The 24463-nt window shown below is 42.7% G+C and overlaps 1 protein-coding gene across 1 annotated transcript in view; it reads left to right on the forward strand.

Moving 5' to 3' along the window:
* The first annotated feature begins 19904 nt into the window (after positions 1–19904).
* LOC124589404 (facilitated trehalose transporter Tret1-like) overlaps positions 19905–24463 on the forward strand; it is a 37259-nt gene continuing 32700 nt past the window's right edge. Inside the window, exon 1 of the mRNA XM_047131554.1 lies at positions 19905–19938. Coding sequence (XP_046987510.1) covers positions 19905–19938 — 34 coding nt within the window. The remainder of the gene's footprint in view (positions 19939–24463) is intronic.

Consider the following 24463-nt stretch of genomic DNA (forward strand, 5'->3'; position numbering starts at 1 on the left):
TTTTTACTCAAGTGGAACTGCCCACATGGTATTCACCCCAGACGATGCAACGGTAAACACATCCCACTGTTCACGCGATTCAGTTCATGCAAGCGGCCTGAACTAGTGGCATGGGAAGAACTGGCTGTTGCTGCGCGACCACCCCCCTGTCCATCGCTCCATCTCGTCCTAGACAAGCTTGCTAAACAACAGGTCACCGTTTTGCCACATTTCCGCACTGACTTGATCTCGCACCTTGAAATTTTTGTCGATTCCCCTGCATGAAAGCTCTCCGACATGGGCATAGATTTCATTCCACCAAAGAGGTCCAGGATGAAAGCAGAGAAGCAATACCGGACCTTCAGCGAACATGTTTCAGCGGTACTACCAGCAGCTACAGGTGGTGCACAAAATAATGGAAATACCAATACACAACACTTTGCAAAATCTCAAGCTCGTCCTCAAGTTCAGACGCCCAGGAATGTTAACGGACGGTATAATTCTGTTGTGGCAAGGTTACTGCGTTTCGACAACGCTGTAGAAGATTCGCTGGGAAGCCCTTACACGTCTTCCATACAATCCCGATCTCTCCCATTCAATTTCCATATTCTTGGAGCCCTGAAGAAACACATTCGTGCCCCTCTATTTGCTTCAGACGAAAAGGTGCACATCTGGTTCCGTAGGCAACAGCAAACACTTTTCCATAAAGGTATAGACATTCCTGCCTCACAGCGGGATGATCATATTAACACTTACAGCGATTACTTCTGAAATAATAAATACTTTACTTACTTTTTTCCATTTGCCTCCTTTTCATTTGGCTGCCGCTTATACCTTTGGATGGACCTGATCAGCCAAAATGTTCACATAATCCTTGGCAGTAGTGCCACCCTGTACAGCAGCTGTGGGTCCGTGGAATACCACGATATGGCTGCCCAAATCATCACCGAACCCTCGTGATGTTTCACTCTTGGGACGTAAACTCGGTGAGAAGTTGCAACCAGTGTGAAACAAGACTCATCCGAATACATAACATTCTTCCATTACTGCGTAGCAGAAGTATTATGGTTCCGCAACTCTCTTCCTGTTATGGGCATTTATATCACTGATGAGTGGTATCTGAATTTCACCTCGCTCTGTAGTTCCTTGTGTATGGAGCTCTTTTCAAGTTGTTTTGCTACTGATAGGCTTCGCGAGTAAGACATTCAGTTGTGCAGTGACTTTTGTAGCTTTCGTCCCCTTACGGTATTTTTCGTCACAGTCCTCTTCAGCGACCGTCCGTCAAGATCACTCAAGACCTACTTTCGTCCGCATTGTGACCATGTCCGCGGTATCAATCTTTGATTCGGTGCCACTTGAAAAACTAAACACTTTGGCTACGTTGATTACGGAAGCAGCTACCATACGAGTACCAAAAACTTGCTCGCATTCGATTTCACTCAGCTCCGACCTAATGCACTCACAACAACCACGCCACCGTTATGGCTACTACTGACGCCTGCCAGGTGTTGAGGATGTTGAACATTGCACAGCGCAATGCAGCGTTGGGTAGCATCTACATATGCGTTCAAACGCATTTTTCCATATTTTTGTCCAACGTCCGTATATGGACGTGCATATCTGTCAACAGCAACTACACTCCTGGAAATGGAAAAAAGAACACATTGACACCGGTGTGTCAGACCCACCATACTTGCTCCGGACACTGCGAGAGGGCTGTACAAGCAATGATCAGACGCACGGCACAGCGGACACACAAGGGACCGCGGTGTTGGCCGTCGAATGGCGCTAGCTGCGCAGCATTTGTGCACCGCTGCCGTCGGTGTCAGCCAGTTTGCCGTGGCATACGGAGCTCCATCGCAGTCTTTAACACTGGTAGCATGCCGCGAAAGCGTGGACGTGAACCGTATGACGGACATTGAGCGAGGGCGTATAGTGGGCATGCGGGAGGCCGGGTGGACGTACCACCGAATTGCTCAACACGTGGGGCGTGAGGTCTCCACAGTACATCGATGTTGTCACCAATGGTCGGCGGAAGGTGGACGTGCCCGTCGACCTGGGACCGGACCGCAGCGACGCACGGATCCACGCCAAGACCGTAGGATCCTACGCAGTGCCGTAGGGGACCGCACCGCCACTTTCCAGCAAATTAGGGACACTGTTGCTCCTGGGGTATCGGCGAGGACCATTCGCAACCGTCTCCATGAAGCTGGGCTACGGTCCCGCACACCGTTAGGCCGTCTTCCGCCCACGCCCCAACATCGTGCAGCCCGCCTCCAGTGGTGTCGCGACAGGCGTGAATGGAGGGACGAATGGAGACGTGTCGTCTTCAGCGATGAGAGTCGCTTCTGCCTTGGTGCCAATGATGGTCGTATGCGTGTTTGGCGCCGTGCAGGTGAGCGCCACAATCAGGACTGCATACGACCGAGGCACACAGGGCCAACACCCGGCATCATGGTGTGGGGAGCGATCTCCTACACTGGCCGTACACCACTGGTGATCGTCGAGGGGACACTGAATAGTGCACGGTACATCCAAACCGTCATCGAACCCATCGTTCTACCATTCCTAGACCGGCAAGGGAACTTGCTGTTCCAACAGGACAATGCACGTCCGCATGTATCCCGTGCCACCCAACGTGCTCTAGAAGGTGTAAGTCAACTACCCTGGCCAGCAAGATCTCCGGATCTGTCCCCCATTGAGCATGTTTGGGACTGGATGAAGCGTCGTCTCACGCGGTCTCCGCGTCCAGCACGAACGCTGGTCCAACTGAGGCGCCAGGTGGAAATGGCAAGGCAAGCCGTTCCACAGGACTACATCCAGCATCTCTACGATCGTCTCCATGGGAGAATAGCAGCCTGCATTGCTGCGAAAGATGGATATACACTGTACTAATGCCGACATTGTGCATGCTCTGTTGCCTGTGTCTATGTGCCTGTGGTTCTGTCAGTGTGATCATGTGATGTATCTGACCCCAGGAATGTGTCAATAAAGTTTCCCCTCCCTGGGACAATGAATTCACGGTGATCTTATTTCAATTTCCAGGAGTGTATATTGAGAAGAGGATGTGGATCTGTTTAAGTGTACGCCATGACCATACGGCCTTCAGGCTAAAATCCAATAACAAAAATAGTACGAAATATTATGTGGCATATTGTGAGACATGTAGTTTATGATGGGTGCCTGCGCTGCAGGCAACTGACTCAGAACTTTACGACCTTAGTTATATCGATATTTCCAGAGTGACGACAGTAGATACTTCGTAAATTAAAGAGAAACGCATCTGGTGTCAAATACCCTTCAGCTGCATAACTTTGCGACGGAGAAGCCAATAATAATTTATTAAAATAAGTTATTAAGGCATGTGAGAATCAGTAAATAATGACGACTGGCACGTTAATTTCAATAAACGAAAATGGTCAAAGGGAAAAATGCAACCATGTCATGAAAAAGATCGTATAGAATCTGCTACTTACCGAATTAATACAATGAGGATGGCTGGTAGCCTTTGAAACTAAACAGATATTATAGTCAAAATTAGATAGCGGTTCTGTGGGAACTTTATGCGGCGTAACATACACTGATCAAGCAAAGAATTATGACCACCGACCTACTACTGATATAAACCCCCCCAGGCGATAACAGCGTCACATGGCGAGGAGTGACTGCTAGTCAGACACACGCAAGCACAGTTCATCTATTACTAGTAAGCGTGCTGGGGTAGGCGTGTGATCTGTCAGAGTTTGACAGAGGGCAAATTGTGATGGTCCGGAGACTCGGTACGAGCAGTTTGGAAACTGCACGACTTCACGGGTGTTCGAGAAGTGCTGTGCTGGGTGTCTTCAAAACGTGGCGCAACCTAGCTGAAATCACGTCCAGTCGTCGTGGGGTTGGGTTATACCCAGATATCGAACGTCGTAGGCTGGGCAGACTGATAAACTGCGGCGAACTGTGGCAGAACTAGCATCAGACTTTAACGCTGGGCACAGTAAAAGTGTGTCTGAGCACACAGTGCATTGAACACTCCTAAAGATGGGCCTACGCAGCCGACGACCCGTGCATGTGCTACTACATTGGCAACTACGATTGAAATGGACACGTGACCATTGGCACGGGAAGTTAGAGGAGTGGCAGAGCGTTGCATGGTCTAATGAATCCCGATATCTTCCTCATTATGACGAAGGGAGGAGGCGAATCTGTCATCTTCCCGGGGAACAGCTCCTTGACACCACTACTGCGGGATGGAGGCAAGCTCTGTGGAAGATTCATGTGGGCTTTCGTGGCTCCAGTGGAGCTCATGCAAGGCACCTTGACGGCCAGACCACTTACACCCCTTCATGATGGTCATTTTCCCCGACGGCAATGACATTTTTCAACAAGTTAATGCGCCATTTTACACGGCCAGGAGTGTGATGGAATCGTTCGAGGAACACAGTGATGAATTCAAATTGATGTACTCGCCCCACAGTTCGCCAGATCTGAACCCGATCGAACGCATCTGGAATGTAGTCGAATGTGGCGCTAGAGGTCATCGCCACCCTCCCGGGAACTAAGCGACTTGTGTGTGTACAGATATGTTGCCAACTCCTTCTACCACGGCCTCAAATGCTTCCATGACACGACGTATCGCCGCCGTTATTCGTGCCAAAGGCAGACATACCGGCTATCGGGTAGGTAGTCATATGGAACCCCGCGACCGCCACGGTCGCAAGTTCGAATCCTGCCTCCGGCATGGACGTATGTGATGTCCTTAGGTTAGTTAGGTTTAAGTAGTTCTAAGTTCTAGGGGGCTGATGACCTCAGCAGCTAAGTCCCATAGCGCTCAGAGCCATTTGAATCATTTTAGGTAGTCATAATTTCCTGGCTGATCCGTGTATGATCATGAATGCCTTTGTAATTTAATAATTTGTGAAATGAGATGGAACTGAAAGCGAAATATTTTTCACCTTAATTTTGTTCTTGTCTAGGATATGTAAGATACGCCACACAATTTATTCAGGCGTGGTAAAAAGTCCTCTTGCACTCAGAGGAAACGCTTGATGATAAGCTATCTGCTTTGAACAGATGCAAAACCAGTTGTTCAAATATTAATGACACCCAAGCTAGTGGACTTCTTAAGATCAGATAAATAAGAGTATGGTCATTTGTTAATATTTACACATCTCACAATCAGAAGAAAATAAGAACCCACCACGTTGTGATTAACATCTTGATTTTATCTGTGGTTTGCTATCACGAATTTAATTACGTACATAATCAAACACTATTTATTCCATAGGTACAGACGTAAGAGAGCTCTCACAGCAGTTGTGTCGTTTCTTGCCGTTTCAGATGTCCACAAGCAAAATGCATAAACCCAGCCGGCGATTGCAGTACATAGCTACAGTGACAGGTAAACAGGCGTCTTTTAGGCGATGATGACAATTTGTTCGTAAATTCAACTCTTGATAGTGTTTTCCAGGCTACCATTATGGAACGAAAAAAACGGTACAACGCGTTGATAATAGCGAGATGAAGGCATTAGTCAATACAGCAAGTTGATCTAAAACTACAAGACTTTTTATTCTCACATGGTGTGCGTTAAGTAAACTGCCCGTCGCCACAGCGATGAATTTCTGGAAAATAGGGTTAACTACTCTTACGAGTTCAACTATGAAAATTGCAAAGAGTGCCAGTTCTTTCGTTAGCGATGAATAAGAATTCAGAACCTTCTCCTAATGTTTAACCTACAGTGATCTAAGCTAAATTAGCCGAGCATACGGCAGCATATAAAAATGTATGGTCCTTTAAAGTACAATATGTTCCATTTACATTTTACGAGTCACAATCAGCTTTATTGATTAGAGCTTTAATAATTGATAATGTGAGGCTGCCCATTATTATTACTAATAGCGATCTTACTCCAGTGTTATTAAAATCTCTGTCATCCCAATATTTGTTATCTACATCTTAGGTTATTTTGTATGTTCCTAATGGCGAGCCAAAAAATCGAATAGTTTTGTCATGCATGGCCTGTACATGATTTTTTTAAGACACAGCAAACATTTCATATCTTTTTAAAGTTTTCAAACGTTAATAAAAATGCCATTTTTCGAGTCGAAAACAGCACTGATGCAACAGCATAAATTATTGTCTTCTTATACTTCTTGTGTTAAGCATTGCAGTGATTTTCATATATCAGCTGCAGAAGATGAGTAAATTCAAGGTTTAAAGGAATTCTTGAACAATTCTGTCGACGTTTAAAGAAGTAACGCATGAATCGCTAGACTTTAAAGTCCGCGGGATAGGGACGAAGATCGACTTCTGTCTTATTCTATTGCCAAAGAAAACTTCAATTAGTGTGGCTATTCAGAGACTGACCTCAACTTTACTGAGTCTAAACTACTCTGCAAAAATTAAGTCTTAACTTTTATTCGAACCTGCTTTAACGTTTTGCTAATGGTGTGCCAGCTCTTCGAGGTTTTGCACATGGAGCTACAGGATGTCGTACGAATTAGTTTCTGCTTGGAAGTAATTCATTGGAGCAGTACTCCTTTTTGTGGTGTTGCTTTAGAGGGTACAAAATATACATAAGAAAATGCGTTCAGTGCTAAATTATTTGCTACTGACAGAAGAGCAGTTAAAAGCTTCTGCTATACTGGGTCTATGTTTGAGCCATTATTTACCTGTCAAGAAATTAACTCATTGTTCAATATATATGGTGTCAACAATAAACAAGTCCCTACCCTAAAAAGATAAGAACTATCTGGAATATATTTATATACGGTGTCAACAATAAACAAGCCCCTACCACTAAAAAGATGTCTTTGCTTAGAGTTTTACAGCCTGTCATACAATGTAACTGTGTCATCATCCATGTCCCTTGATTGGTTCTAAGTAGTGCCTACTCTTAATTTTGTATGTTGTTTTGATTCCACTAGTCACAAAAGTTATAGGGGCATTTAATTTACTTAAGCTTGTTAATATATCAGAACAAAGATTTTTGAAGTATGCACACTACATTATAATTTTCATTGCAGCAATCGATGTTTTATACATTCTTCCAGTCTATATTTCGCAGGTACTTAAAATTCCTTCTCTTTCACTTTCATCACTTATCCTTGAGGCTTTCCATTTCTTTTTATTTATTTCATGCATCCTCATATGAAACATTATCGGCTGAGAACTACGATTTGGTAGGGTTTGTGCTATGTCAACGTATTCTCGAAGCAAATATAGAAATTTGATCAATTTCATTGCTATTTGTTACTATATTTCATTTTGGAAATTTTATTAGATGATGTAACCATTATGAAGTGGCTTGTTATTTCTTCAGTCCAAAGACTGGTTTGTTGAGCTAGTCAATCCAGTGCAAGTCTCTTCATTTCTGCATAGCCACTACAACCTACATTTATTTAAGTTTGCTTCCTGTAGTCAAGGTTTGGTGTGCTTCCACAATTGTACATCCTCCCCACAGCAACATACTCCCAACCATGACCAACTTAGATATTTCTTGATGCTCCAGATTTTTTTCTCAGATTTTGTCACAAACCTCTAAGCCTCAGTTCGATTCACTAACTCTTTATTAGTTATCGATCTATCCATATAATCTTCAGTGTTTTTCTGTAACATGACTTCAAATGCTTCCATTCTTTATTTGTCTGCGCTGTTTATCTCCATTTTTCAGCTCCATACAAAATTACACTCCAAAAAGGTATCTCATACAAGTTTTACTTACAATTAAACTGATATTAAATGATCACATATTTCTCATTTCCAGAAAAGTTTCTCTTGCTTCAAGCATTTAATATCCTCTTTAGTTCTGCCATTGTCAGTTATTTCTTTGCCAAATAGAAAAACTAGTCTATATTTTTAGAGTCTCATTTTCTAATCTAAACTCCTAATCTTGATCCCTAATCTAATTAGGCTGCATTCCAGTATATTTGTTTTGCTTTTGCTAATGTTTATCTTTCATCCTCTTTTCAAGATACTAGTCATTTCGTTCAATTGACCTACCAAAACCCTTAAGGTCTGACAATTACAATATCACCAGCAAACATCGAAGTTTTTATTCCTTCTCCAGCATTTTAGTTGCCTTCCCAAATTTCTTTGCTGCTTGGCCTATGTACAGACTGAATAAGATAGGCATAAACAACAACTCCGTCTCCTTCTCGTCTAAACTGCTGTCTCCATTTCATGCCCTTCTACTCTTTTAACAATAGTCTGGCTTTTGTACGAATTGTAGATATCTGTATTTATTTTATCCGTGAAAACACCAAAGTTGAAATGAGTAATTTCCAGTCAACAATCTCAGTACCTGTTTTTTAAATTTGCAATTACTAGAGTATAGATTTGTCTTTCTTCCAGCTATATTGTAAGATGAGCCACATGCTGGTGTATTTCTCAGGAACACAACCAGTTGCTCAGTTCTTCAATAGATTGATGTTTTTTTTGAGTCATCATTCTTCTGACTGGTTTGATGCAGCCTGCCACAAATTCCTCACCTCTGCTACCTCTTCATCTGAGAGTAACGCTTGCAACCTAATTCCTGAATTATCTGCTGGATGTATTACAATCTCTGTCTTCCTCTACAGTTTGCGCCCTCTGTAGCTCCCTTACTACCACAGAAGTCATTCCCTGATGTCTTAACAGATGTCCTTTCATACTATCCCTTCTCCTTGTCATTGTTTTCCACATATTCCTTTCCTCGCCGTTTCTGTGCAGAATCTCTTCATTCTTGACCTTATCAGTTCACCTAATTCTCATTATTCATCTGTAGCACCCCATCTTAAATGGTTACATTCCGTTCTGTTCCAGCTTTCCCACAGTCCATTTTTCACTGCCATTAAATGCTGTGCTCCAAATGTACATTCTCAGAAATTTCTTCCTCAAATCAAGCTCTATGTTTGATACTAGTAGACTTATCTTGGCCAGGAATGCTCTCTTTGCCAGTGCTGTTCTGGTTTTGATGTCTTTCTTTCTCCATCTGCCATTGGTTACATTGCTGCCTAGGTATTAGAATCCCTTAACTTCATCTACTATGTGACAATAAATCCTGATGTTAAGTTTCCCGCTGTTCTCATTAGTGCTACTTCTCATTACTTTCGTCTTTCTTCAATTTACTCTCAATCCATATTCTGTACTCATTAGACAGTTCATTCCATACAGCAGATCATGTAATTATTCATCGTTTTCAATCAGGAGAGCAATGCCATCAGGAAATCGTATCTTGGACATCCTTTCTCCTTGAATTATAATCCCACTCCTGAACCTTTCTTTTATTTTCATCATTGCTTCTTCGATGTACAAATTGAACAGTGGTGGTGAAAGACAAAATCCCTGCCTTACACCCTTTTTATCCGAACACTTCGTTCTTGGTTGTCTACTCTTATTCTTCCCTCTTGGCTCTTGCACATATTGTAAAAATACTGAAATAATGTCATCTGCTCCAAGTACCTTCTTCTAACTTAAAAATTACAATGGTTCCTCAAATTTGTCTCTCAGTATCACAACCCTCATCTCATCTTCATTCCCTTCCAATATCAAAATAACTTGCAGACTGCAGTGCGTATAAACAATGCAGAAGTCTACTGAATTTATTTGTTAATCCTCGAATAATTTGGCGCAGTAAGTCTAAACTAACATTCTGTATATCTTTACATGTTTCAGGCTCAAAACTTCAATCATATTTCCTTCTAAAACTACTATGTTTTAGGTTAATCTTTTTTTTTGTTTTTTTTTGCACGTTCTGTGCATAATATGTGTGTCAGCTCACCATAATCTAGAATTTGTCACTAATTTTGCAAATTAATGTTTTCCACATGACAGCCATTTACATACAGGAATTAATTGTTTTAAACTGAATGCACATTAAAATTTGATAAATATATCCCAACCAGATACAAACTATCTACTTGGATATATTTATCTATAGAGAAAAAGGAGTTGTCCAATAGAAATTCACAAGCGAGATGATCAAATAATTATATGTGTTGCCTTGTACAGAATTGAATGAACAGTGTCTCTTCTTAAGTGAGAGAGCATTTGCCAGGAATAGAGCAATAAAATTGTTTAATATTTCATTTATTGTTCCTTCTGTCATTGCAGTTTGTTTGGGTTTTATTATGAGACCTGCATCATCAGCAAGCAGCACCGTTTCTACTTATTCTGTATAAGATGTAAGATGATTCATATGCAGCAAGAACAGCAAGTGAGCCATAAACTGAGCCCTGCAGAATGCCAGTAGTAATTTGTTCACATTCAGAAGTAATCTCATGAGAACTGTATGATCTAATCGAATCTTTACTTACCATTTAAATAAGAAGTAAATGATTTACCCATTTTATTGTTATCATCAGCAAACAACACCATTTCTGTATAAGACGTAAGTTCATTCATACATAACAAGAACAGGAAGTGGTCCGTAAATGGAGCCCTGCAGAATGCCAGTAGTAATTGTTCACATTCAGAAATAGTCTCATGAGACCTGCATGATCTAATCGAGCCTTTGCTTGTCATTTAAATATGAAGTGCAGCATTTACTCATTATACCTAAACAGCTGTAAATGTTAAGCCTATCCGAAATAATATTGTGATTTGTACCGACAAATGCCTTAGACAAATCATAAGATATTCGGGTAGGTGAAATCATAGCATTCAGATATTTCAAGATATGGTCTGTGAAATGGTAGAGGAAATGTCCAGTGAAAAAGTCATTCTGGGTACTAATTGTGATGGACTAAGAATGTAAGACATACTCATCCATTCTTAAATAGATTAGTTTTTTGGAAACTTTTGAGATGACAGCTAGTAACAAAATCTCCAACATCTACTAATATCTTAAGGAGGGATATAGATACCTAATGGAATTGATATAATTTAATATTTTGCTGACTATAAAAAGACATTATTTTAATATTTTTTTTTTTTAAATGCTATCAACCCCAAGAGAAGTTTCACTTTTGAATGAGTTAATCATTTATCTAATTTCACGAAAAGGAGACACAGTGATTTTCAGTTGGTTTAATGTTTGTGGTACTAATTATTGCACATATTTCAGTGCATTTGCTTTTGATCTGACTGTACAGAGTTTCTCTTTAGAAAATGATTGTTAAAGAGGCATGATATATATCTGAAGTCGTGATGCATTTGAACAACGTCGTTAGTTACGAAATCATATTGTTATGTGGTAGAATTTCAGATTCCCTTTCTTAGTACACTCGGTATTGTTTTGATTTTATTTTCAGTTCTATTAACCTCTGACATGACATACAAGCTTCTTGATTTTCTTATAACTCTTCTCAGTAACTAAGAACACGTTGCACATATTTTATAATAATCATTAGGTATAGTGCTTTCTTGTTATTGCACAATAATACATTTTGTTATGCATGGGTCTCTCTCTTTGCAGTCATATTTGGTATTAAAATGGTAGATGCTTCTGAATTCGAAGAATCAGCTGGTAGACATATGTGCTCTATGCTGTTGCCCAGGGTATACTGTCAGTCACACTCTGTTGACAAGAATCTATGTGCAAATTGAATGCTGTGTTGGCTCTGAGGACTATGGGACTTAACTTCTGAGGTCATCAGTCCTCTAGAACTTAGAACTAATTAACCCTAACTAACCTAAGGACATCACACACATGCATGCCCGAGGCAGGATTCGGACCTGCGACCGTAGCGGTCGCGCGGTACCAGACTGTAGCGCCTAGAACCGCTCGGTCACTCCGGCCGGCTGAATGCTGTGTATAAGTGTGTGTGTGCTTTAAAGGCTTGCTTCTAATATGAGTAAATAAAAAAAGTCCAGGGCCTCTTTGATATAGCAGTTGTGCCATATTTTATAGTTCTCGTTTGGAAACAGCTGCCAAAGATCAGACAAATTACTTAGAAATTAATTAAATTTAGAAGTCCGCTGTCTCATGTGCCTTATAGGAAATGATGTTTTGCAGGTTTCATCGAAAGGTTTCTTTCTGAGTTCATCAAGTACTCGAAACGAATACCTCGTAAATACGTGATACAGAACTGTCATGTTGTCTTTTAAGGAAATTTGATGACGAGGACAGTGAAGTCTTTAGCACCCATGCTAAAACTTTATGAGAACAGTGTGGTTAAGGTCGCAAAAGTGTTGCCACGTGAAATATTAACTAGAACGTAGAGAACGCCCTAAAAATATGCACAGACACTCACACACGTTTTGCATCACCCGGTTCCCTGACTCCTGAAGATAGATGTTGACTGTGGATAGTGTATAACAGACACAGTCCCTTTGACTATTCAGAGATGTCACTAAACCCGCCCAAAGATGCAAATAACCATGGATGAGCAGCGCCTGTTAGTCGCAGAGGGTCCGACAGCCGATCAGTTCCAGTCATTCCACCAGGTAGGAGGTACACGGATCGTGTTGTCTGTAGTTCAACCATGCCTAGACGGTCAATACCTCGGTTCGATCGCGTCCGCATTGTTACTTTCTGACAGGAAGGGCTCTCAACAAGGGAAGTGTCCAGGCGTCTCAGAGTGAACCAAAGCGACATTGTTCGGACATGGAGGAGACACAGAGAGACAAGAACTATCGATGACATGCCTCGCTCAGGGCGCCGGAGGGCTACTACTGCAGTGGATGACCGCTACCTACGGATTATGACTCGGAGGAACCCCGACAGCAACGCCATCTTGTTGAATAATGCTTTTCGTATTACGACTCAAACTGTGCGCAACAGGCTGCATGATGCGCAACTTCACTCCCAACGTCCATGGTGAGGTGCATCTTTACAACCATGACACCATACAGCGTGGTACAGATGGTCCCAACAACATGCCGAATGGACCGTTCGGGATTGGCATCATGTCGTCTTCACCGATGAGTGTCGCATATGCCTTCAATCAGACCATTGTCGGAAACGTGTTTGGAGGCAACCCTTTCAGGCTGAACGCGTTAGACCCGCTGTCCATCGAGTGCAGCAAGGTGGGGGCTCGCTGCTGTTTTGTTGTGGCATTATATGGGGCCGATGTGCTTCGCTGGTGGTCATGGAAGGCGCCGTAATGGCTGTACGTGAATGCCATCCTCCGGCAGATTGTGCAACCATATCGGCAGCATAATGAAGAGGCATTCGTCTTCAAGGACGACAATTCGCGCCCCCGTCGTGCACATCCTCCCAATGATTTCCTTCGGGACAACGACATCGCTCGACTAGATTGACCAGCACGTTCTCCAGACATTAACCCTATCGAACATGTCTGGGACAGATTGAAAAGGGCTGTTTAAAGACGACGTAACACACCAACCTCTCTGAGGGATCTACGTCGAATCGCCGTTGAGGAGTGGGATAATCTGGACCAACAGTGCCTTGATGAACACTTGTGGATAGTATGGCACGACGAATACAGGCATGCATCAGTGCAAGAGGACGTGCTACTGGGTATCAGAGGTGACAATGTGTACAGCAATCTGGACCACCACCTGTGAAGGTCTCGCTGTATGGTGGTACAACATGCAATATATATATATATATATATATATATATATATATATATATATATATATATATATATATATATAGTGAAAAAAGTGGTGGAAAGAATTGTTGAGGGATGACCAGCCACTCTGCAACGCACTAAAATCTCCAGGCTAAAAGCGTAGGCCAGGATCCGGGTTCTTCAGAAAATTTTAAAAGCTGAACCATACTTGTCATCAGCTAAAATAGAGGGCCAATGCCCACTTAAATTTGATTCTGTTCACTGATCACAATACAAAATGCACTCACTTAAAATGTGGCATACAGTAATTTGAATGTCACAGATGTCACAGACGGGTGGGTCCTCTTTCAGAATAGGAATACAAGTGTTACAGGACTGTGCCCAATTCGGTGGCAGTTCAGGTCAACTTAAACCTCGGAGTGACCGGAAGGAGGAACGCCGTGTCCGTCTAGTTGGCTTCACCAGCTGCATTTTGTTGACCCCAGTGCCATGCACTCCTTCCAGAACAATTGCATGGATTTCCAACTCAGCAGCGAAATGATATCTAGTTGGAAAATTGCATGTTGTGCCACGATATATTCCTTGTAGGCTTCCTTGGTGGCATGGTCAGCAAGTTCATTTTCCCAGCCCCCCAGATGCCATGGTGGCCTGCGGAATTTTACTTGGCATCCCCACTGTTGAAGGAAGTACAGTTAGTCCAGTATGATCTGCATTTTCTCTGCCCGGTACATATGTTGCAGTGATTGTAGGTCACTATGGTTATCAGAGCATATAAGAAACTGTTTTTCCTGAAGACACCTCATCTGCTCTGGTGTCTTCACGATCGCATGGAGCTCTGGTGCAAATACAGTACAGTCACGAGGAAGGACAAATACTGGGACACTGTCAGAGAATGCTCCTAAACAGCCAAGCGAATCCCCTTGTTTGAATGCATCAGTATACACAACTTTAAAACCGTGATATCCAAGTCTAAAATAACTCTGGACCTCTGTGTATGCCATTTTAGCCGTCACAGTCTGATGACTCACTTAAAACTGGACGAACACTGATTTGGTTGGTTACATCCTCACACACAAAAATGTTGTATATCAAGGTGCTGCTATCTTGTACAATGCTTGTGTGGAAGCTTATAAATCAAGCTGGAAGACAAGTGTTAAGTAATTTCTGACGTTATGTTTTTTACTCAGACTTCTTAAAGTATATAAATGTTGAACTCACCGCTAATTCTCACTTGCTTCATTTTGTTTATAGAGGTGACGTGACAGGGTTTCAAATTTTTCTAAGAACTTACGAAATTTTCCTTAGGGGTCTATGAATAGTAATAATAGTGTGACTTCCCATTCACATGCTCGCATTTGTTCTGTACAGAAACTACTACACTGTGCAGAACTGCTATAAGGCTATAGTTCTGAATTTGTTATTACTTGACACGTACATGCAACTTTTCCTTTCTTGATATTGCTTGTGGGGTAGGGAGCTGCCAATTTATAACCTTCAACACTCAGTAGTTCCTTTTCTGTGTTTACACAGAGCACAGAAAGACCATGTTCTTCAACAAAATTTCCCCTGCGCAATTCATTTAGGCAGGTAATAAAATTATTAACTTTTTTGTTCAGGCCTCTAAAATATATTGGTGCATGATGCTAAAGCGTATTCCCAAATATCTAGTCTTTCAGTATTTGTACATCAGTTACTTGAAACTCTTTCAGTTCTGCGTGTCTGGTTGAAGATGGTAGCCTAAGAAAAGGCGCTCCTTCCACAGGAATATTTTCAGTAATTTTGTCATGTGTCAATGAGTCCCCCTCATTCTCTAGGCTTTCTTTCCCCTGCCTACTTACACATAGGCCATACTTCATGTACTCCTGTTTCCCAGCACCACGAACTGGGCCACATCCAACGTGAGGTCTCTCCAAAGCCCACAGTAACCCTCTCAGATCTCTTTTAATTGTTTTCCACCCTTGTTAAGATAAAAATGATCGTGCCGCTGAAGAGCTTGGACAAGGCTAACGATTGTGGGCACCGCTAATGCTCAGGTCACTCCTAATCCCGTATCTCACATTGTTCCTGGTCAGACCCTGTACCCCAGTTATCAGTTGTTCACACTCTCTATTCAGAACCCTAGATAATGCATTAATGTCTTTACGATGTGGCCAAGGCTTGCACTTGGTTTCACAATAACTATGTCCTGGAATCGTAATACTGATTTTTCCTGCAACTGTTGGTCTGCAGGCCTTCCCCGACTGCTACCTCTCAACAAGCCTTTTGTTTTCGTGACTGGTTTCACTTTCTATCCAGCCGAAATATTTGTTCCGATGCCCCCTGTCTTCATCTGCTGCTCGATAAGTCTCTTTACTCCCTACCTCACGTAACAAATCATATTTGTTATTCAGTCTACCACTGAACGAGCTCTGCGAACTAACGTCTCTTCTGCCATTTCCCGTTACATTCTGTCATGTCCCTGTTTCTTTTTCTTTCCTTAACTGCCCTAATTTAAATTTTGGTTGTTTCTTTTTCTCTCTTAACTGCCCTAGTTCAAGTTTCACCTCCTTGCTATCTACTTGAACGTCACTAATTCTAACTTCCATTTCTGCGATTTTTCTGTCTCTACTCCAAATCCTGCACATCCACTTTAGAGTCCAAATAGCTACTCCATTTCCTACCCCACTGCATTCGCCCTTACGAAACCAGTATTTACAGTCTCCACTGAACACCCCATCACTTACTAATCCACGACAGCAGCAATATTTAATGCACAAGACAGAATAGATATTAAAAGACACTAATGTTAAAGAATCTACAGAATTTAAATTTAAATTGAAATGCGGACATAACGTAAACAAAGTAACATTTGTCAGATTTGTACCAAAAGTAGTTGACTTTCAAGTTTCTCTTATGAATAAATCCGAAACCATTGTGTTAGAACAAATGATCATCGATTAAAATTTCATCCAAACCGCAATACGAATTCGGATGTCATATATGCTAACGTGCATCTGCGAACAAAACTACTCGGGTAATAAAAATATACTGTTTCCTGACTTTACTGAAATTAGTGTAGATGAATATTCATACTAATGAAAGTATCTGCAACGATACCGATAGGCTACGCTCTGAATTTACCCTATAAAAGGTCCAGACCTTATACTAGTCACTAAAAGTAATGTCCCATGGTTGTGGACTCCCTTAGAGATTGTGTTATCATCCAGTTTCACTTTCTTGAAGATTTGTAGGGCATGAATCATAAAATCTCAACTGCTGTAATATCGACAGAAATCAAACTCATATCTGGCCTCATGACTGACAGAAGCAATTGATATAAATCTCCATGTTGAAATGATTCGTAGGAACTGGTCACTTTCGGCAAAGCATATCACCTAAAATGATAGGCTCCATACACCAATATACCAGGTACTCGTTATCTAATTCTCTATAACCTTACGATGATACAGCACAAAAACTTTTTCTATACACAATTCAGTCTTCAGTAAGCAATCTGATAGTGCTGCTGTCCCAGTATTAAAAATCTTTTATGTATACTGAGAATATTAGAAGTCCTGCCATATTTCCCTGGCCCAGTCCCTACGTTACTTTTATGTTATGTTGCACATTTATTTCCCAGAACAATGTATTGCATCCTATTTGGGTCCTATTGAGGTAACATTCTTCGAGCGAAGTATATGTTTGTGACGATACTCTGTATGATAGATTCTTTGGTGTTAGTCGACAGTGTGATACAGTACCCCTCTGACATCGAGAAAGACTGCAGCTATCAGTTCACTTTCACCTACTACTTGCAAAAAAAGTGAGCGTTTATTTCACGCTTCGTTATGGATCCACGATCACTTTTGTGTTGGGGTGAGTATGGTCCTCTACTACTTCAGTTAGGTAATATTCCAGTATGCTGTATTACGACATTTGCCATAGTTAATAAACAGCATGTCTTTCAAGAAAATTTGACAAGTTTTTCTGTAGTCCACCATCGGGCGTAGCATCAAAATTTCGTAACAACATTCAACTTTTATTTTTTAAATTAAAAATGGTTGTACACAATGAAAAGGTTCACCCCATTGGTTAACTCTTACACCTTGTGCCCGAATAGCCCCGAACACCCACACTTTCATACCATCACCAGATCTCTAATTCACTGGAGACCACACTAGTGGTATAGTGCTCGTTCTAAATTATTTCCACTTAACTGTGAAGAAGCTATAAAGTAAGAACCGCGTCAAGAGCGGCAAATTTATATAATACACTAATGGCCATTAAAATTGCTACACCAAGAATAAATGCAAATGATAAACGGCTATTCATTGGACAAATATATTATACTAGAACTGACATGTGACTACATTTTCACGCACTTTGGGTGCATAGATCCTGAGAAATCAGTACTCAGGACAACCACCTCTGGGCGTGATAACGGCCTTGATACGCCTGGGCATTGAGTCAAACAGAGCTTGGATGGCGTGTACAGGTACAGCTGCACATACAGCTTCAACACGATACCACAGTTCATCAAAAGTAGTGACTGGCGCATTATGAAGAGCCAGTTGCTCGGCCACCATTGACCAGACGCTTTTAATTGGGGAGTGATCTGGAGAACGTGCTGACCAGGGCAGCAGTCGAAAATTTTCTGTATCCAGAAAGGCCCGTACAGGACCTGCAACATGCGGTCGTGTATTATCCTGCTGAAATGTAGGGTTTCACAGGGATCGAATGAAGGGTAGAGCCACGGGTCGTAACACATGTGAAATGTAACGTTCACTGTTCAAAGTGCCGTCAATGCGAACAAGAGGTAACCGAGTGTGTAACCAATGGCACCCCATACCATCACGCCGGGTGATACATCAGTATGGCGATAACGAATACACGCTTCCAATGTGCGTTCACCGCGATGTCGCCAAACACGGATGCGACCATGATGATGCTGTAAACAGAACTTGGATTCATCCGAAAAATACGTTTTGCCATTCGTGCACCCAGGTTCGTAGTTGAGTACACCATCGCAGGCGCTCCTGTCTGTGACGCAGCGTCAAGGGTAACCGCAGCCATGGTCTCAGAGCTGATAGTTCATGCTGCTGCAAACGTCGTCGAACTGCTCGTGCAGATGGTTGTTGTCTTGAAACGTCCCATCTATTGACTTGGGGATCGCAACGTGGCTGCACGATCCGTTACAGCCATGCGGATAAGATGCCTGTCATTTCGACTGCTAGTGATACGAGGCCGTTGGGATCCAGCACGGAGTTCCGTATTACCCTCCTGAACCCACCGATTCCATATTCTGCTAACAGTCATTGGATCTCGACCAACGCGAAAAGCAATGTCGTGATACGATAAGCCGCAATCGCGATAGGCTACAATCCGACCTTTATCAAAGTCGGAAACGTGATGGTATGCATTTCTCCTCCTTACACGAGGCGTGACGACAACGAGTCACCAGGCAACGCCGGTCAACTGCTGTTTGTGTATGAGAAATCGTTTGGAAACTTTCCTCATGTCAGCACGTTGTAGGTGTCGCCACCGGCGCCAACCATGTGTGAATGCTCTGAAAAGCTAATCATATGCATATCACTGAATCTTCTTCCTGTCGGTTAAATTTCACGTCTGTTCCATGTCATCTTCGTGGTGTAGCAATTTTAATGGCCAGTAGTGTACTAGTACCTGGCCACGTGTTGCAGTCGTTCAGTCCAGTTAAATGGAAAAGAAAGGAAAGGGAAGAAACATGTTCCTAATACATATGGGAATTGGATATACGTCACAGTACTCTCCCCCTTGTCCCTGTCCATCTTCCCCCTCCCGCTCCTCTCTTCGTCTATGTCATTCTCCTTCCCCCTCTCTCTAGCAATCACGTCCTCCTTCTCTTTCTGCCCGTCTTCTGCACCCCCTCTCACTTCATGTCCCCCCCCCCCCCCCCCCTCGCCTTCTCTCTCTGTCCTGCTTTCTGCTCTGCATATCCATTTCCTCCCACAACTCTGTCCATCTCCTCATCCGCCACCCCGTCTCTGACCTTGAGCCTACTTTATTGTTATTCCAAATTCAGATTCAGTAGTAGTATTCCATCATTGCCCAGTATGCTAGAAATACAATTTTGCTGTTTCCTGTGACACCATCTGTGAGGAAGAAAATAAAACAGCACAATATTCTGTAACGAATTTATGTTTATAAATTTGTATAATGAGAAAGAATATATAGGAGAAACAATTTGTCTAACGCATTAATAGAAAACCTGGGCATTGTTGTTTAAAAATACATGTATTTTATGTCTGTCTGGATGTTTAATATAATATAGTTTAAAACTTGAAGTAAATCGGCCAATAACTCTTCGAGACTTGAAATATATCAGAACATTCTGGAGGTATGGTTTGGGAGAGAGGGATAACTCACGCCAAGCTGTGCAGAGAAATAAAGGCAAGTATGTCATCGACTTTATTACATTGAAGCCACACAGCCGGTCTTGCCGTGAACTCGGCGATGACGCCGCGCAGCGTACCCCCTGCTCTCTCAAGTGCGACTCGTGGGCCCTATGTAGAGGGCCGAAGGGAAGCAGCCGACCGCCGCCGTTGTAGTGAGCCTTAGCAAACTCCGGCCATCTGCCCACGGCAACTCGTTCAGTGTCCGCAGCCTTGCACCCGGGAGGCTGCGAGTTCGTGCCCCGGCCCCACCCCTGCGGACGGCAGTTTGCAGTCCACCAGACAAAGTCACCAAGAGAATAGAGGCCAGCTGCCCTGTCACGCATCGTGCCGATGTAGCTCCTAGGAGAGACTCACCTCGCCACAGTGATGACGCGTCCGTGCAGTGGAAGCTGGAAGTGGCTTCATAGGACCAGTTGGCCGCCGATATCCATCACCAACAGATTGTCGCTGTTGGCCTCCAATTTAAATAATCGTCATTCTGTCTTGTTCTAGACTCTGACAATATGGCGACATAACTGTCTGCTTTGAGCCTCCAGGCTCGCTTATTTATACATCTCTTCCCTATGCCTCTAACGTAGTTCTTCTGGAGAGGTGGGGGTACTAGTGGAGTGCTCTTTGCTAATTACGTCGGCTTTCTTCAGCCCGCTTTGGCCCCTACATGTAGGTCACTAGCCGTTGTTGTAGCTGCAATATATGAGTTCTTCGCAGCATGTCGTGTCCTCTGCTGCCCTGATTATTTCATATTTGTATATAGCGCCTGTCACGCTGTGACTTCCCGCCTGTGAGCAGTTTCATAAATCTGCCTCGTAGAATCGTTTGCAAAATATTAACATTGCCCGTGCCTACCATCTGATGCGTCAGCCGGTCTCTCTTAACTACTGCCTTCCAACCATAGCTGCACGAGATTTACAAGAATTCCCCAAATCCACACCTTTACTTATTTGTGACGCAGAATATCTCGTACTTTCCGAAGAGATTCGTCCCGAATCTTTAACATTATGCTGCATCATCTTAACTCTAATAATTTATAAATTGAGGACAATCTCCCGAATTCACCATACAGGACTTCTGCTCACATTTTACTACTACCATGCAACCCTTATCGTACCCTTATACAGTAATTAAGACCTTAAAACTAATTGCTTCCCCGACCAATGCCGGTCAACCATTCTACTGGTAACTTGTGTGTTGGCACGTTTACAGTACGAAAAAGTCTGCTAGAAACACATGACAACTGGTGACCGACACACTCACCGCTAATACTTTATGCTCCTGTTCTTCCCGGAAATGGTGTACATGCTGCCACATTTGTTCCATCGAAATTTCCTCTTGCTTGACGTTATTAATCTGTACAATGACTGCAAAAGCTCTGTATTGAGTGAGTCATTTAAATATGTTAAATTGTGGACACGGATTACTCTCATTCTGACCAATACAATGTATTCCGTGACAGAGTCATAACAGCTGAGCCTGTGAGCGTAGCCAAGAGACGAATATCCTTCCCGACTACCTCACAAGTCATGCCATTAATGATCATTCCACTTTCCCGAAGCTCGAGTTTTTTCAACCCTACCGATCTGTCTCCATCGTAGCAATTCAACAATATATTTTCCGGCGTGAATACGGACTATATCCAATGAGCATTTGGGCTGTAAGAAGCTACTTCCCACAATTTTTCCCATTTACTTCCCCATAAACAAACTCGCTTCACATGTCCACATTTGTGGACATCCGGACAGATCACAAATTACTCTATCACCCTCTCCCTCTTTCTGAGAACGTACAACTCACAAAAAACTGTATCATTTGTCATAACATGAAAAACCGACAACTCCGCAACAAAGGAAAACAACAAATATCCCTACGGCAAAAAAAAAACAATATTTACTCCCTGATGCAATAAACCAACAAATCACAACCATGCAACTTACTTACGCAACCTTAACCCATACGGCACATCGTGCACCTTACGTTGCTAACCAATTCCAGGTTCCTTCTTTTCACCCTTTGTAACATTCACTTTCCGATTAGCTGCCGATAACTGTGGTTTTCCCCCTACCATTACTTTAAACGGTTTTATGCGACTGACGTGTATAACAGAAGTTTTTGCGGAGAACTGTATCTTCGCTTTGACTGGTGAGGTCATTTCCATGACCTGGTATGGTCCCTGGTATTTTGTCAAAAATTTCTTCGTTTTCCCCTTTGACGTATAGGGACTAGTGACCATTAAAAATTATCCCAAGTGGTACTGCAGCAATTTGCCCATGCATCTGTGTGGTTTTTCCTAGTGTTCTAGCACCTATGTGTTTGCCTTTTGCACATTCCTCCAAACTTCCCTAATTCTCTGGCAACTCCCTCACCCACTCACCATCAGGTCATAATTTAGGAATCAAAACGTCAAAGGGAGGTGGCAGTTTCCTACTGTACACCACCTCAAATGGTGACAGGTCTGTTGCAGTATGAACCTGCGAATTATAACCACACTGTAAATAAGGTACATAGGAGTCCCTATCGTCGTGCTTGGAAGCTATGTAATAGCTTCACATCTTTGCAATTGTCTTGTCCACGCAATCAATTTTCCCATTAGTCTGTGTATGAAATGAACTCGTCCGTAACTTCGTTATGCACAACACACGAGATAGTTGTTTCATTAAATCCAAGACAAAATTCGTTCCTTGGTCTGTAATTATGGTCTTAGGCACCACAAACTTGAATATGCAGTTGTTTACAAATGCTTGCTGGCATCGGTACTACTGCCAAAAATCGAGAAAAATGGTCGATGGTCGTGAGGACATGCTTATTTTCTGCAGGTGTTTTATCAAATGGCCCAAAGACATCCAAGCTCAACATAGAAAATGGGCTGGACGCCTCTGCTAGCCTTTACAATAGCTGTGTAAAATTTCTGATGTGTCATGTTGACCCTCTGCGTGCATGGCACACAGTCCTTAATGTAATGCTCCACGTCACACTTCCTGTTACTCCACCAAAACTGCTCTGCTACATGTTTGTCCATTGCACGTCGGCCACTCTGACCTGACAACATATGGTCATTAGCTTTCTGCAAAACTTCCTTCCAAACTCCCTCTGGAATCACCACACGTGGTCCACACCTCGTTATTCTACACAACAAGCCCTCATGCGTAACGAAATGTGGCTGTGACTTAAATACCTGACACTCCTTATCCCTTGCCTGTGCCTGCTGTCACTCTTCAACACTCTTCCCTAGCGTACTTAACATTGCTGTCCCGCGGCTTAACGAATCTGCATTTGTGTGTGATCACCCTGGTTTAAGGACTACCTCGTACTCGAATTCACTGTGCTTAAGTGCCCATCGAGTGAATCTACTAGATGGATCTTTCAAATCAAGCAACTATTTCAGTGAGGCATGATGCGTCACGACCTTAAGCTTCCTACAATACAGATAACATCCAAAATTTTTAATACCGTATATGAGCACCAACATCTCTTTCTCTGTTAAATAGTTACGCTCTGGCTTGTTTAACTGTCTTGAAGCGTCAGCCACCGGATGTTCACGACCACGTACCATCTCTTCCAAGACAACCGACTGCAACGTTTGAAGCATCACACGAAAGGATAAACTCTTTCTCGAAATCCAGGAAAACCAGTAATAGATCTGAAACTATTTTTTTTTTTTTTAGTTCTTCAAATGCTTCCTGACATTCCTGCGACCAATGGAATTTCATCCCCTTCTTCAGTAGCTTGTCCAAGGGTCTGGCTATTTCCGCAAGGTCTTTCAGGAACCATCTATAATAATTACAAAGGCCACTGAACGACTATACTGGATATCGGATAATTTTGAACTGCATCTGTAAGACGAGGATCTGTCTGTATGACAAGCTCACTAATCACGTGCCCCAAAAGGTTTACCTGAGTTTGCGCAAAAGGGCACTTGTGCACACTCTTAAAGTGGAACATGCCGATTCTAGTCTACTAAAGCCATCAGCCAAACGTCTCACATGCTCTGGTAAATATTTTGAACAGACAGTTATGTCATAGAGATTGACAAGTTTTTGGATTTATTCCTCTCAGTAGCCCATGTAACAACCGCTGAAAAGTTGCCGGGCGTTCTTTAGTCCAAATGGCATGTATTTGTAATGAAAATGTCCTGCTGGGACGGTAAACACGCCTACCTTCAGGCGCCATCTCCAATTGATGGAATCCACCCCTTAGGTCCATAGTTGTAAAGAACCGACAGTGACCCAGATTATCCAAAGTTTCCGTCATGTTTGGAAATGGATAAGCATCTGCAGTGGTTCGCTCGTTGAGATATCTGTAATCACAGCAAAATCCGTATTTCCGTATCCCGTCCGCTGGCCTTTGTGACACAATGACAATATTTGCACTCCAGGGAGTATCACTCGGTTCTATGATCCCATCCTGTAGTTGTTCAATAAATTCTTCTACCACTGGTTGCAGTTTCTTTGCTCTATGGTATGGCTTCCATTAAATTGTTGCACTTCCCCTATTGGTATGTGATGTTGCATCAGTGGGGTTGGTTGTAGCCTTCAATTCGCACCCCGGCCGTGGTGGACGAGCGATTCTAGGCGCTTGTCCGGAACCGCGCAACTGCTACGGTCGCAGGTTCAAATCCTGCCT

This window comes from Schistocerca americana, chromosome 1 (genome assembly GCF_021461395.2).
Source record: "Schistocerca americana isolate TAMUIC-IGC-003095 chromosome 1, iqSchAmer2.1, whole genome shotgun sequence".
NCBI classification, from domain to species: Eukaryota; Metazoa; Arthropoda; class Insecta; order Orthoptera; family Acrididae; genus Schistocerca; species Schistocerca americana.